The sequence below is a fragment of the Ascochyta rabiei genome, chromosome 16, assembly GCF_004011695.2.
Source record: "Ascochyta rabiei chromosome 16, complete sequence".
Lineage (NCBI taxonomy): Eukaryota > Fungi > Ascomycota > Dothideomycetes > Pleosporales > Didymellaceae > Ascochyta > Ascochyta rabiei.
The window spans coordinates 217,946-233,716 of NC_082420.1; the positions used below are offsets into that span (position 1 = coordinate 217,946).

Here is a 15,771-nt window from a genome sequence, read left to right on the forward strand (position 1 = left end):
GGTCCAGGTCCAGACGCCCCCGCCCACCACTCCACTCCCCACTCCACCCTGCACATTCAACCGCCAAACCGCCAAACCGCCAACCTTGCAAGCGCCACCCGTCCTTGCTCAACACCACCCAAACCACCCACCACGCTGCCAGTACCGCTGAAAGAAAAGGCGTCAAGCCCTGCCTTGCGCCTTGCAGCCTCCCACGCCATTCCCCCAACGTGCGCACCACCGACCAGGTAAGTCACTTACTTGCCTCTCGTATAGGCCAGCCACGGCCTGCTCCCTTGTATCGCATTTCCACCACCCCTCTCCCTGTCTTGATTCCGCTCTGTCTTGCTTCCCACCCCACACTCCACGTGGTTGCCGTGTAGCCGTAGCCGTAGTCGTTGCCCTCACCATCACCCTCACCCTTACCATCACCCTCACCCTTACCATCACCCTCACCCTCACCATCACCCTCACCCTTACCATCACCCTCACCCTCACCCTTACCCTCACTATCACCATCACCATCACCCTCACCCTCACCATCACCCTCACTATCACCCTTACCATCACCCTCACCCTCACCATCACCATGTCCCTGGTTTATGTCCATGTCCATGTTCATGTCCATGTTCATGTCCAAAAAAGCTTACCCCTCTGTCCAAGCCAACGACCTGATGGTCCTGGAGACGCCGCTCCTTCGAGTGAGCAGGCCTGTCGCCGCCTGCTCGCGCTGTCGAGCCGCCAAAGTCAAGTGTGATGGCAAGCTGCCAGCCTGCACTGCCTGTGAGAAGTCGAACCGCGCTTCAGAGTGCTCAAGCACAAACGACCAGTTTGCACGAGGCAAGGAGCGCAGTTATGTCGCCACCCTCGAGGCACGTGTCGAGCGCCTCGAGAAGACCATCTCAGAGTCGAAAAACAGGAGGAAGTCGTCCACGGTCTTGATGCTGGATGCCTCCGACACCTCCACCCCCCGCAGAGCCTCAGTCGATACCCTCAAGCCTACCAGACCCATCAGCAAGCGCGCGGCACGGCGAAAAGAAGCTTCTCAGATCGACGAGCTCGTCTCGGATTTCGGTCTCCTGTGAGTGATGCTGCCCACTCTCTCCACTGCCTACTGACTCCATAGTGCCGTCAATGCCACAGCCCGAGACTTCTACGGCTTCACCACCCAAATGTCGTACGCCAGATTGATCCTGTCAGCCGCCACAAAGGAGGCCCTCCCAACCGGCCTGACCAAAGCACTGCCAGCCAAGTATGCGGCAACCCCACTGATCCAGCACTACCTCAACAACATCTTTGCACTCCTACCCGTCTTTGAAGAAGCCGCTCTCTATGCCTCGATAGATGCCATCTACCACCAGACTGACGTTGCGACGCCTTGGGATAAATGCATCGTACGCATGGTCCTGGCCATTGCCTGCTTGTCGCAGTCCGAACAGCGAGGCGACACTCACTACGCAGATGCTGTCGGCCACGTGAATGCTGCACTCGAAAACGCCGAAGACGTCCTGCATCCCGGCTACGTGACAAACGTCCAGGCGCTCGTGCTCTTCACCATCTACGCTACCATGGATCCCCACCATTTTGACAGCTGGACCCTCATCGGAGCAGCCTCCAGAGCCATGATCGACCTGGGCATTCACCAGGACCCTTCCCGAAACGTCGCGGTTGCCCGTGGCAAACTCGAGGTGCGACGGCGCGTCTATTGGTGTGTCTACGCACTCGATCGGTACGTAACATGCTCACAGCCTGCATCGCCCTGTTGACCACAGTCTACAGCTCCACCTCACTCGTACAGACGAGAGCTTTCTCTTTCTCGGATGAAGCAACCAACGTATCGTTCCCGTTCGACAATGCCGCCACCTCCCCACGATACGCCTCGCCCCAAGCTGTCGTCTTTTTGCAGAACTTCGACTGCGCCCTCGACCTCTTCAGGATCCGTGAGATCCAGTCGGAGTGGTACATGGATCTCTTCCAGTCTGGACGTGAACCGTGGCAGGGCGCTTATCCTTACATCTGGAAGCAGTACGCGAGAATGACCGAGTGGTTCCAGGACATGCCGCAAAGCACCCCGCCAGCGGTCAAGTCCCACTTCGAGCTGGACTTGCTCTACAGCTACGTCTACATCTTATCGCCGAGTCCGCGCATGCCCCACATCGATGAGTATGCCCAGCGACTCATATTCGAGCATTGCATCGCCTACTCGATCAACCTGCTCGCGCTGCTCAACCAGCCTTCGTCCACCACCAGGCCGCCGGTCACCTTCCACGATGCCATGCGAGCGTACATGACTGGCAGACAGTTCGTCGATGTCCTGTCACGCAACATGGACGCGATCCTCAACCCCATTCCACCATCTCCTCTACCGACGACGACCCCGCCCGTGGCCTCTGACGACCCGCTCGCTCCTCCTGCACAGGTCGGACCACCGCCGTTTCCCACACCCCTCGTGCCCGAGGGACAAATCACACCTCTAGACCCAACCGTGCGAGCCATCAATGCACTCAACGACTTTACGCAGATTCTCTCCAACTTTGGCCTCCGTTTCGGTTTCACGCACTGGCGAGATCGCTTCCAACGAGAGTCTGCTGCTCTTTCGGCGCAGCTGTATCAGCGCAAGTCAACGTCGCCGCATACGTCCCCACCACCACGTCAGCTGCCCACAACCGCGTATCCCCCACAGTGGGTGCCTATGCCGTCTGTCTCGCCGCACACGCCTGGCCTCGTGTATCCCGGTCCAACGACGCCTCCCTCTCTGTTCCCACAGCAGACCAGTCCATTTTCCGGCTCCATGTCCTATCCGTTCGATGCAACCCAAAGCCCGTACCAACGGACACTTTCTTACGACGCCCAAGGGCAGCAACAGCATCCCATGTACACGACGCCTTCTCCCCAGCCGATTCCTGACATGCCACAGCCTACTGATGGGAAGCGCCGAGCGATGGTCTATGGACCGGGCCTATCCCGGCAGCACTCGGGGGGACAGGGCCAAGAAAATGGTGTTGCACACTCGCAGGAAAATACTCACTGGCCACATTGCAGGCAAGTGCAGCACCAGCAAGCGCCAGATAATTCTTGGGTCGAGAGCTCCCATGACGGCGGTGCGGTGCAGTGGGACCAAAGCACCAGTCAGGGCAACTGGGGATGAAGCACAACGCACAGCTGCACACGAGTCAAGCCACCCAGCTCAACAGCAAATTTCCGCCCTGGCAGAGAAAAATAAGTGCCGGTACCTGCAGCCATGATACTAGTTTCCACCCGACTAGCGGACAGGCCTCGCAGCGCACCCAGCCTCCGATCCACTTGCCACTCACTACCCGTCGACAACCCCCGCAGTGATCATGGCGTCGACGCAGTCTAGATCTGCGGAGGTGGCCCCGGCTAGCGCTGCGCTAGGCGCTGCTACAAGGCTTGTCTCCATCGCGGCCGAATGCAGTGGAGGCGTGGTGCAGCTAGGTACCGCTGTCGCTTCAGCAGCAGTTGGGCAAGTATTCAGATAGGCAGCTCAAGGATAAGAGGCGATACGCAGTGTAGCGTAACAGGTTAACACAATAGTACCTTGTTGTATTATGCGATAGGTAGAGCTATCAAGTAAATACAATGTAAAGCACCTGTCTCCCAAAGGTGTCATACCCCGACTCACACCCAACTTACATCCAGCTCGGTGCCTTTACATCCCTTTTCCTTCCCGCATCCTAGTTTCTATCTTCTTGATTTCCCCGTACTTGTAGTACCTTAGCTTACAGATATAGAGGATATAGCTAATTCTACAGTGGTAAAAGAGTAGGGGTTAGGTAGGGTAGAGGTACATTACGTGATGTACCCTACCCCTACCTAACCTCTACCTACGCTAATTTCTAATAAAGAGGGTAGAGGTTAGGTAGGGTCCATATAGGGTAGGGGTAGGGGTAGAGTAGTCTTAAAGTTGTACTTTAGACAAAGTTCGTAAGCACTAATTCTATTAGTTCTTAGGGATAAGTACAGTATCTAGATTAGTAGAGACTATTAAATAAGTAAAGCTTAAAAAGATAGGGTGTAATAAATAGTATAGAGTAGACTGTCTAGATTAAGAGTAGGTTAAGATTTTAAAGATAAACTTAATAAACTAGGTTATATATAAAACGTAAGTGTTATGTTCCTACTTTACTATATTTATTAATAATAGTGGTAGTAAGATAGACTTACTATTGTTACGATTCTTTAATAACACTAAGTACTAATTACAATAATTTTATTATTACATTTATTACTAATAATATAAGTCATACTAAGCCTAAGTAAATTACGTAGTCCTTAGTCTCTTACTAAGTGTAAATACTATATATAATTACTTATTAAAATTATAATACCCTATACACTATAACGTACTCTACAGGTAAGCGGATTAAACGGGTAAGCGGATTACTCTGCTAAGACTACACCAAATTTCTACCCTATTATAGCTTGTATTAGCCTACTTTAGCCTTATATACAGTAGTGCAGTACATAATATTATTTAGAAACATCTTCTACAGCCTTCTTACATGTACGTAAGTTATGTCTAACATTATAGCACTTTTTACAGCGTCTTTAGGTTACTTCCCCTCCTTTAGCGCACACTTACTTCTTTACCTTCTTACTATTACTATACGCCCTAAACTTAGTTAGAGTAGTTAATTAAAGGCCTTTCTTAGCTGTTAGGACTCCCTCCTGCTGTAATTGCTTTCTTTTATGCGATTTACGTCGCTTAGCAGCCTTATTTACTGCTTAAAGCCTAGTAATCTCCCTTTAAGCTAACACTAGCTTATGCGCTACTATAGCTGCGCCTTTAGCAAGCTTTTTAAAGGCCTTAACTATTAAAGTTAGTAAGCTGCTTGCATGCCTTTGAATCCTCTCTTAAACCAGCGTTAATTGCGACCCTAATTGCAGGGTAGTGCTTAGGGTTTAGGACTACTAGGGCTTATCTTCTACAGTAGGTAGCGGTAGGGTACGTAGGCGGACATTAAGACCTATTATAACCCGTTCTAGGTTAAGGGGGACTATTCTAGCGCCTTAGAAGCCTCCTTAGATATTGCTAGAAGTAAATGTCTCCTTATAGGCGTCTATAAAGTATAGTAGAAACTTAGTTTTAGTAATATAAGTAATGTAGTTGCGCATAAGATTCTTAGCTTAGCGCCTATATACCTTCTTTAGAGGGGCAAAACAACCTATATCTAGTGGTTATAAGAGGTAAGATAAGTGTAGAGGTATATACAGTGTAACAATCTTTACTTCCTTATAGTATTGTTAGAAGTTAAGGGAGTTATAGCTCTTGTAGCTGTTAATAAGGAGTAGCTAGTATACTTCTTAGGTGCGCGTCTTTGTATAGGCATTAAAGTGCTTTAACTAGTCTAGACTAAGCTTATTAGTAGTCTATCCGTTCTTAGAGACTCTAATAACCCAGTTATAGGGCAGATTGTCCTCTTTATACTAGGTAGAGAGGTAGTTGCGGCCTTTAAAGATAATAAAGGGTAGAATAGCCTACCCTATACCATTAATGCCCTATATAACCGTTGTCTACTCTTAATTACCCTACTACACTGCCTTTAGCCGTCCTTAACGCTCTAAGCCTGTAATAACTACTTCTGTTGATATCTAGCCTATTATAAAGCCTGTCTTATTAAAGTTGTACGTGTTATTGTCCTAGATACTATACTTAGCTTTAACATTCGCTATAAGCCTAAACCAGCCCCTAATAATCTCTAGATCCTAACAGAGGGCTCTCTTATAGTCGTACTTACGATTAAACCTTACTTTAAGGTTAGGGCGGCGCTTAACAAACGTGTTAGGCTAGTTTATGCCAATATAGCCTATATCACGCTTAGCACGCAAAGAATTAGCTATATTAGCTATAGCAGCTAGCTAAGAGGTAAATCCTTATACATCTAGCTTAAGGATATACTTAGTAATTACGTTCTCCTTAGTCTAGTCTATAATCTGTTAAACTAGCGTATAATTAGCTTATATAGGTTGTTCTATATATCGAGCGTGTAGTATACTATAAGGCGCGTTATATATAGCTACAGCGCGTTATATAGTAATTGTTACGTCTTATTTAATTACCTAGAGCGCAAGCTATATCGCAGCTTCTCTTAAGGGCGTAGATTAATGTTGTTGTTAAGGCATTGCGTGGTAAGGTGGAGGTTTAGTGTGGTCTTAGCAGAGTAATCCGCTTACCCGTTTAATCCGCTTACCTATAGAGTACGTTAGACACAAAGGCAAAAGTATATATTATACCTAGTTACAAAAAAGGCTCTAGTATATAAATTTAAAAGTGTACTACTACTATAGACTGCTAGATTACACTAGTAAATCTATACTCTCTTAAAGGATTTACAGCTAAATTTCTTCTCTAAAGAGAATTCTTTAAATCCTATCTACAGAACATAAATTTAATAAAAATTTCCTAAGGAAAATTAAATATCTTAATAATAATTTAAGCTTAGAAGGAATTTAATTACCTAAGTAAGTAGTAGTTGCTTATGTACTTAACAATCTAACTTTAAATTAGAAGGGATTTGTTACTATTATTACTTAATGCTTTTGTTAGAATTAAGATAAAATAAATATAGAAACACTTTTTTCTCGTTTAATTAATAAATTTTGTTACTAAACAAGTACTAAAAAAGTATTATACTAAACAAAACACAAACTATACTAAAGAAATAAGGTTATAAAGTAACGCTATTATAATAAATACAAAGTAAATACGCATTAAACAAGTAGTTGCTAGTTTTTTAATCTAGAAAAGAAACCTAATTAGTTTAAAACTAGACATACCTATAATTGCATTTAATAATCACCTAATCTAGCTAAAAATTCAGCAGAAAAAAGGTGTAAAAAAGAACAAGATTAATTTCTCTTATCTCTAGATTAAATAGATCTAGATATACTAGGGGATTTAGATAAGAAGGTATATTATAATAATAACCTATAGTTTAGTTTAACTAAAGCTAACTTAATACTAGATTTAGAAAGTACTTAGCATTTAATATACAATAGATTACTGTTTATAGAAGGTAGTTTAGTAGATAAAATAATTAAATTAGGCTAGTGTAATAATATAACTATTAATGTTATAGCTATTAGAAAGATATGCTTTATAGTAAATAATACAAAAATTATACTAAATAATTACCTCTTTATACTAAGCTTCTCTGTAAACCTTTTATCTATTTAAAAATTAATAGAAAAAGACTTTAGGGCAAACTTTACAAAGAAAGAAGCTATCTTAATAAGAGATAACTTAGTTATTAAAGCTAAGTATGCTTATAACATGTATATACTAGACCTTATAAATAAGATTATTATTAAAGATAGCTCTACAGATAATTTAAACTATAAGAACTATATACTCTACTTAGATCCTAATAAATCTACTATAGAAAAGCTAGAACTATATTATAATAGATCTAGATATAAAACTATAGATACTATAAGTAAACTACTTAATATTAAAATACTATAAAATTATAGTTTTAACTGTGTAGCCTGTATACAGGCAAAATAAACTAATTATAAATTAAGAGTTATAATAGATAAACTAACTATTTATCTATAAAAAGTAGTAATAGATATTTATAGACCTATAACTCCTAGTTTAAAAGTAGGATATAGATATATTATCTTTTTCCTAGATAGTGTTACTAGGAAACTAAACTTTAAGCTCTTAAAATTAAAATTAGAGGCCCTAGAAATATTTAAAGAATATAAACTAAAAGTAGAAAACCAATCTAATCCATCTATTAAGATAATAGGATTAGGTAATAGTAAAGAATTTAATAATTCTCTATTTAAAAGATTTACTATTGAAAATAGTATTCTTTATTAATTTTTAAGCCCCTATATACTAGAACAAAATAGTCTAACATAGAGAATTAATCGAACTATTATAGAAATAACTAGAGTATTACTATTTAATGCTAATATGGATCTTCTATACTAGGTAGAGGTAGTTAAAACAGGCTGTTTATATATAAAATATAACTCTACACTCTTATTTATCTATATTACTATTTAAAAGCTCTTTAATAAAATGTCTAATTTTAATAATCTAAGGATTTATGGCTCTATAGCATACTATACGGATAAATTAATAGGCCTTATAAAGCTAGAGCCTAGAGCTAATAAAGAAAATTTTATAGGTTTTTACTAATATAATTACTATATCTTAGAAAATATATCTAAGAGGATTATACAAACAAGAGATACTATAATCCTAGAAGGCAAATTTAATAATAGTATTAAAAACTAAGATACGATTATAATAGACTTTAATAAAGAACTTAGTAATAATAAAAGAAGTTATTAAGAGTTCTCCTACGAGAATTATAACTAAAGTACTAGAGTAGATAGTCTACTTAGTAACTCTAATAGTACACAAAATAAGAGTAAACTAATAGTAATATTAATAACTACTATAGTAACTCTAAAGATAAATTAGTATTTATAACTAGGACTACTAATTTAGAGCTAAGTACCTACTTTAAAGTAATAAATTTAGAGAATAAAAAGGAATACCTAGAAGCTTGTAAGCTAGAGTTTAATTAATTAAAAGAGTTAAATACCTAGTTACTAGTAAAGCTACCTAAAAATAGAACAGCACTAAAGGGACGCTAGGTGTTTAAGAATAAAGAAGACTCTAATAACAACATTATTAAATATAAAGTAAGATAGGTTATTAAAGGGTTTAGCTAAATCTATAGACTAGACTACCTAGAAACCTTTATAAATACACTAAGAATAGAGATTATAAGACTTCTACTATCTATAGCAGTATTTCTAGATCTAGAAATAATACAGCTAGATTTTAAAAACGCTTTTCTATACGTACCTATAGATGTAGATATATATATACAACAGTCTATAGGCTTTCTAGAAGATAAGACTAAGGTTTATAAATGAAATAAAGTAATTTATAGATTAAAATAAGTACCTAGAGCCTAGTATATATACCTAAAAGCTATTCTAAGTAAACTAGATTTTAAGCCTATATTTACAGAATAAGGTATCTTTATAAATAAGAAGATAGATATCTATCTAATAATCTACATAAACAATGTTCTTATAATAGAAAATAACGTTAAACTTATTAAAAAACTAGAAATAAATCTAGTAAGGCTACTAGAACTAAGTAATCTAGAAGAAGTAAAATATTTTCTAGGGATAGAGATAATAAGAGATATAGTAAGAAGATCTATTTACTTAAAATAAACTAAGTATATTAAAGATATACTAGTAAAATATAATAAGCTAGATTTAAATCCTGTTAGTACACTAGTAGAAGCTAGTGTTAAGTTGTAAAAGAATAAAGAATAAGTAACTCTAGAAGATATAAAACTATACTGGTAATATATAGGTAGTTTAATATACTTAACTACCTATACTAGACTAGACTTAGTATTTAGTATATATAGCTGTATAAGACATATATCTAACCCTACTAAAGAATACTTTATAGTAGTTAATAGGATTTTTAAATACCTAAATTATATAAGAGGAAATAGATTATTTTTCTAATTATAATTAGCACTCTTATTACTTAGATATACAGATGCTGATTAAGGTAGTAATTTAACTACTAGAAAAAGTATAACTAGATATATATTTATGTTTAATAACACCTCTATTAGCTAGTCTAGTAAACTATAAAGATTAACTACTCTAAGTAGCTATAAAGCAGAATACATAGCTCTAAAAGAAGCTATTAAAGAATATACCTATTTAATAAGTATTAATAAACAACTAGATTTTAATAACCTTCTAAATATAAAAGAAGAGAAATTCTATCTATTTAGTAATAATTAACCGGCTATTACACTAGTAAATAACCTAGAATATTACTCTAAAACTAAGTATTTAGATATATAATATTATTTATAAGAGAAAATATTCTAGAAGGAATAATAGATCTAAACTATATACTAACTAAAGAATAACTAGTAGATATATCTACAAAAGCACTAAATACACCTACCTTTACTACCTTATTTAATAAGCTAAATATTATAAAATAGTTATATTGCTTAAGAGAGTATATTTAAAATAAAATAATTTAAAAAGTAAGTAATATAACTACAAATAGAAAAACTAAGAGAACGCTTCTTAAATAAACTATAACAAAGTAATTATAATATAAACTATTTCTAAGTAGATATAGTTAAAGCTATAATATAAGCTATAGAAGTCTAGTATTACTTATAAGCCTAGTAATAGGTATAACACACCTAATAAACTAAATAAAAATATTACCTAAGCTCTACTAGTCCTAACTAAGTCTCTAAAGAGAATAGAAGTTAAGGAATAGAAGAAATATAGAAATTTTGTAATAAAAACCTTATAGTTAGGAGTAACCTATTATTTATTACACTAGCGCATCTTAGACTAGATACATTACTAGCTAATATATAATATCTAAGATTAGTAAGCCTATACTATTCTAGTATGAGTATTAAAGCATCTTATTAGTAGGCACATTAGGAAGGATACTTATTATTATTATTATTAAGGGTTAGAGAGATAGGTAATACAGTAATTTAATTCTATAAGTAAGTGTTTCTAGTTGTTATTATAGGTGTTGTGCCTTAAATAGTTTCTATTAAGGCCTCTTATACCCTTCTACTAGCTAGATTACGTACACTAGCTAAGTATTCTAGTTCTTACTAAGGTAGTTACTATATATACTAGTATAAACCTCCCCCTCTTAAAAGTTTAGCCCTATTAAGCTAATAAACTAAGTTAAAATTAAACTCTAAACTAATTACTAACCCCCCTTATTACTCTGCTTGTTCCTTTCCTTTGCTACCTCTCTATTTCTGCAATCTTGTTAAGGCCCTAGTTTCCTAAGTAGGTTGTTAACTAGAGTCTCCTAATAGCTTAGGGGTAGAAGAGTCTAGTACGTGTCTTAATAAACCCTAGTCTAAGGCACTACCTAATTTGTATGTTATCTAGGTAGTAGCTACTATTACTTTAATAGTTAGATTATTAAATAACCTATCTAGAGTACTCTACTATATATTCTGTGTGTTCTATAACTCCTATCCGTTCTTATATTCTAGTACTACTCTATTATTAGTAAAGAAGAATTAATTAGAGATACCTAACTCTTTATTAGCCCTAAAGTAGTGTTCCTAAGACATCTTTACCTACTGCTAGTGCCTCTTTACTATAGTAATGTTCTTATTCCTACTCTTCTAAAGAAGTTTTATAAGCTCTTTATTATTAAGACTAAAAATATAGAGTATCTCTTGCTAGACTAGGTAAGAGTTCTACTAAGCCTAGCAATAGATAGCTTTAGAAATCTAAGAGGAGAAATTTAGCGCTATGTCTGCTAAGAAAGTATAGGGAGCACTACTATACTTATTTAAATAACCTAATAGTAATAAGGGCCCTAGTATAAGCATCTAATAAGAACTAGTAATATCCTTATATAATCCTATCTCTAAGATCTCTATAGGTTCTCTATTCTCTATAACTAGCACGTACTAAGAAAGTATAGTTTAATATTACATTATAGATAGTCTAGTAGAACTATATAGTAGTACTAGGTAGAAGATCCTAACGTCTCTATACTTATAAGAGTACTTCTTCTACTTAGTACCTACTATATCTTATACTAACTTAGAGTAGTTAACTATATCTACCTACCCTTTAATATAACTATTATATTACTTAATTCTATTATCTTTCTACTAGGCTAAGTATTCTAGAACTAAATTGTAGAAGCCTTCTAGAGTAATAGTGTAGTTGTCTTTATTCTTATTATTAAAGGATACTAATTCTTATATTATATCTATTTTCCTACCTAACACTATAGTGTTATAGAGGTTACAATCTATATACTTAAAGAACGTCTAATCTCTAGGCTTAGTGTATTTAGTGTAGTATAGGTAGAAGATTAAGTTAGTTTATTAACAGAGTACTATATAGTAAAGCTAGTACTATAGATTACCTCTTACTAGCTGTTAGATAATAGAGTAGTGTATAATTCTATACTACCTTAGGTTACTTTTACTATACTTAATATAAGTATAATAGTTATATATATTAAAGTAGTTATATACTATCTTCTAGAGTTCTAGATTATTTTAAAATATAGAGGTAAACACAGAGACTATAATAGTGCCCTTCTAGTTTAGACTATCTACCTTAGCTTAAAAATGTTAAGAAAGGTGCCTAAAGATAAAGTTACTCTATTTAAGGTTAAGTACTATAGGAACTAGGCGGAATTAATAGAACTGTAGACTATCTATTATGTTAAGTGCACAGGGCTGCTCTTAAAACAGAATCCTAGTTTTTAGGTTACTCCTCTACTTTCTCTAGCTAGTCTTATTCTTATATATTAATATAAGTAGGTTATATATTATAGTAGTATTAAGAGTATAGACTAGTAAGCTAAGTTTACTAGTAGTGTACTAGAAATAAGGAAAGTAAACTTATAATAGGTTAACTGTGTAGTAGGTAATTATTCTTCTACTAGCACCTCTCTTCTTTTAAGTTTCTTCTCTCTTATAGCACTCTTAGACCTATACATCTAGAAGCTTTACACACTCTAGATTCTTAAGAAGCTTCTAACGTACTCTACAGGTAAGCGGATTAAACGGGTAAGCGGATTACTCTGCTAAGACTACACTAAATCTCTACTCTATTATAGCTTACATTAGCCTACTTTAGCCTTATATACAGTAGTGCAGTACATAATATTATTTAGAAACATCTTCTACAGCCTTCTTACATGTACGTAAGTTATGTCTAACATTGTAGCACTTTTTACAGCGTCTTTAGGTTACTTCCCCTCCTTTAGCGCGCACTTGCTTCTTTGCCTTCTTACTATCACCACGCGCCCTAAACTTAGTTAGAGTAGTTAATTAAAGGCCTTCCTTAGCTGTTAGGACTCCCTCCTGCTGTAATTGCTTTCTTTTATGCGATTTACGTCGCGTAGCAGCCTTATTTACTGCTTAAAGCCTAGTAATCTCCCTTTAAGCCAACACTAGCTTATGCGCTACTATAGCTACGCCTTTAGTAAGCTTTTTAAAGGCCTTAACTATTAAAGTTGGTAAGCTGCTTGCATACCTTTGAATCCTCTCTTAAACTAGCGTTAATTGCGACCCTAATTGCAGGGTAGTGCTTAGGGTTTAGGACTGCTAGGGCTTATCTTCTACAGTAGGTAGCAGTAGGGTACGTAGGCGGACATTAAGACCTATTATAACCCGTTCTAGGTTAAGGGGGACTATTCTAGCGCCTTAGAAGCCTCTTTAGATATTGCTAGAAGTAAATGTCTCCTTATAGGCGTCTATAAAGCATAGTAGAAACTTAGTTTTAGTAATATAAGTAATGTAGTTACGTATAAGATTCTTAGCTTAGCGCCTATATACCTTCTTTAGAGGGGTAAAACAACCTATATCTAGTAGTTGTAAGAGGTAAGATAAGTATAGAGGCATACATAGTATAACAATCTTTACTTCCTTATAGTATTATTAGAAGTTAAGGGAGTTATAGCTCTTATAGCTGTTAATAAGAAGTAGCTAGTATACTCCTTAGGTGCGCGTCTTTATATAGGCATTAAAGTGCTTTAACTAGTCTAGACTAAGCTTATTAGTAGTCTATCCGTTCTTAGAGACTCTAATAACCCAGTTATAGGGCAGATTGTCCTCTTTATACTAGGTAGAGAGGTAGTTACAGCCTTTAAAGATAATAAAGGGTGGAATAGCCTACCCTATGCCATTAATGCCCTGTATAACCGTTGTCTACTCTTAATTACCCTACTACACTGCCTTTAGCCGTCCTTAACGCTCTAAGCCTATAATAACTGCTTCTGTTAATATCTAGCCTATTATAAAGCCTGTCTTATTAAAGTTGTACGTGTTATTGTTCTAGATGCTATACTTAGCTTTAACATTTGCTACAAGCCTAAACTAGCCCCTAATAATCTCTAGATCCTTACAGAGGGCTCTCTTGTAGTCGTACTTACAATTAAACCTTACTTTAAGGTTAGGGCGGCGCTTAACAAACGTGTTAGGCTAGTTTATGCTAACATGGCCTATATTGTGCTTAGTACGCAAAGAATTAGCTATATTAGCTACAGCAGCCAGCTAAGGGGTAAATCCTCGTGCATCTAGCTTAAGGATGTACTTAGTAATTACGTCCTCCTTAGTCTGTTCTATAATCTGTTAAACTGGCGTACAATTAGCTTGTGTAGGTTATTCTGTGTATTAAGCGTGTAGTGTGCTGTAAGGCGTGTTATATATAGCTGCAGCGCGTTATAGGGTAAGCGTTGCGTCTTGTTTAATTGCCTAGAGCGCAAGCTGTATCGCAGCTTCTCTTAAGGGCGTAGATTAATGTTGTTGTTAAGGCATTACGTGGTAAGGTGGAGGTTTAGTGTGGTCTTGGCAGAGTGATCCGCTCACCCGTTTAATCCGCTTACCCGTAGAGTACGTTAACTAATCTTTATATAGAGAAGAAAAAAGATAGATTAGCTATTAGTATATTTATACTTAGCGCTATTCTAGATATTATTTATTACGTCTTTACTAATCTATGTGTCTTTCTATATAGACTAAACGTTTAATATTAATAGGTAGTTAACTTTAGGGCTTATAAAGTCTTAAAATAATTTAAACTCTATTAACCTAATTAATAATTGTTCTCTAGTTTAATAGTTCTCTAGCACTAAAGTAATAGAGCTAAATTACGTTTCTTAAGAGTATTAGTGCTTATAAATTGCATCTATTATACAGCGCTACTTTCCTATTTTATTATCACCTAACTTAAAGGCTATCTAGTTAAGGTTATTAGGTGTTGTAGACAATAGGTTTCTTTAGTGTTCTTGTTTAATGCTTTTAATAACATCCTTAGAGAATTTATTACCTATTAGGAATAGCTTTGTATTAGTGTATAGCCTTATTAGAGGAAGAGATAATCCTTCTAGAGAAACACTTAATTAGCCTATAGTCCTTATACTTATTACTAGCTTAGTAAGTAACTATAACCTAGATAGTAATGCTAAAGAGGCTAGTATCTAAACTCTATTAAGAATATACTCTAGTACTGCTTATATTAGTATAAGGTAGTTTCTAGACCTAAACATTATAGTATTTAATACTGCCTACTCCTAAGTAATTTTTTCTTTTAGTAAGTAGGGTGTCCTAATACCTTTTAGGTTAAAGATTAGTACTAGTTTTTAGGTCTTCTATAGTGTAAGTGCTTATATCTACTATTAGTATATTTTTAAAGTTAGGTCCCTAGTTAGGCATATATCCTACTCTACTACTTTTAGCTTTAGTACGCCTTTATCTAGTACTTTTACCTCTACTACAAGTAGGTAGTTTTTATTATTTAGGTGCGTAATAAAGTTTATTATATTCTGCTAGAGTATATTATAGGCTTAGTAGACTGTATTCTAGTTACTTAAGTTATAGAACTTATTCTTCCTATTTTATAGTATAGATAGGCGTTAGTAAATTACTAAGTTAATAAACTTAGTAAGGTTATTAGTATCTACTTAGTAGATATAGTATATAATTAAGTTAAGTATTATATACTCTATAGAGACTATAGGTAGTATAGTGTTACTACGTTTACTAGAATATTTTTACTATTCTTATTTTTATAGATGTATTTTATAGCTTATACTATTTCTATTATCTTCCTCTAGTTATAGTCTGTTGCTAATTAGATTACTAGGTATTAACTATTAACGTTGCTTATGCCTCTCTATTATACAACTAGGTTTAGGGTTTACTAGATAATATCTAATATTAAGTGTATTATAGCTAC

The 15,771-nt window shown here is 36.5% G+C and overlaps 1 protein-coding gene across 1 annotated transcript, besides 37 other annotated features; it reads left to right on the forward strand.

Moving 5' to 3' along the window:
* Positions 1–13: part of a tandem repeat that runs on past the window's edge.
* A 367-nt stretch (positions 14–380) lies between these two features.
* Positions 381–576: a tandem repeat.
* Positions 577–581: 5 nt separating this feature from the next.
* Positions 582–618: a tandem repeat.
* On the forward strand, positions 582–3,127 carry EKO05_0008981 (uncharacterized protein; the record flags this gene model as incomplete). The annotated part of the gene is made up of 3 exons (XM_038942054.2): positions 582–1,060; positions 1,106–1,708; positions 1,759–3,127. The coding sequence occupies 3 exons, from the start codon at positions 582–584 to the stop codon at positions 3,125–3,127; spliced, it is 2,451 nt and encodes an 816-aa protein (XP_038795596.2).
* Positions 3,128–3,895: 768 nt separating this feature from the next.
* Positions 3,896–4,342: a mobile genetic element.
* Positions 4,310–6,206: a mobile genetic element.
* Positions 4,338–4,341: a direct repeat.
* Positions 4,342–5,813: a long terminal repeat.
* Positions 4,342–14,036: a mobile genetic element.
* Positions 6,207–7,448: a dispersed repeat.
* Positions 6,876–6,885: an inverted repeat.
* Positions 6,876–7,417: a mobile genetic element.
* Positions 7,408–7,417: an inverted repeat.
* Positions 7,646–10,433: a mobile genetic element.
* Positions 7,662–7,670: an inverted repeat.
* Positions 7,662–8,021: a mobile genetic element.
* Positions 8,013–8,021: an inverted repeat.
* Positions 8,696–8,889: a mobile genetic element.
* Positions 8,699–8,871: a mobile genetic element.
* Positions 8,795–8,804: an inverted repeat.
* Positions 8,795–9,417: a mobile genetic element.
* Positions 9,408–9,417: an inverted repeat.
* Positions 9,409–9,417: an inverted repeat.
* Positions 9,409–10,166: a mobile genetic element.
* Positions 10,158–10,166: an inverted repeat.
* Positions 10,434–12,578: a mobile genetic element.
* Positions 10,486–10,503: a tandem repeat.
* Positions 12,541–12,632: a dispersed repeat.
* Positions 12,567–14,434: a mobile genetic element.
* Positions 12,568–14,036: a long terminal repeat.
* Positions 14,037–14,040: a direct repeat.
* Positions 14,435–15,771: part of a mobile genetic element that runs on past the window's edge.
* Positions 15,072–15,080: an inverted repeat.
* Positions 15,072–15,181: a mobile genetic element.
* Positions 15,173–15,181: an inverted repeat.
* Positions 15,187–15,195: an inverted repeat.
* Positions 15,187–15,629: a mobile genetic element.
* Positions 15,621–15,629: an inverted repeat.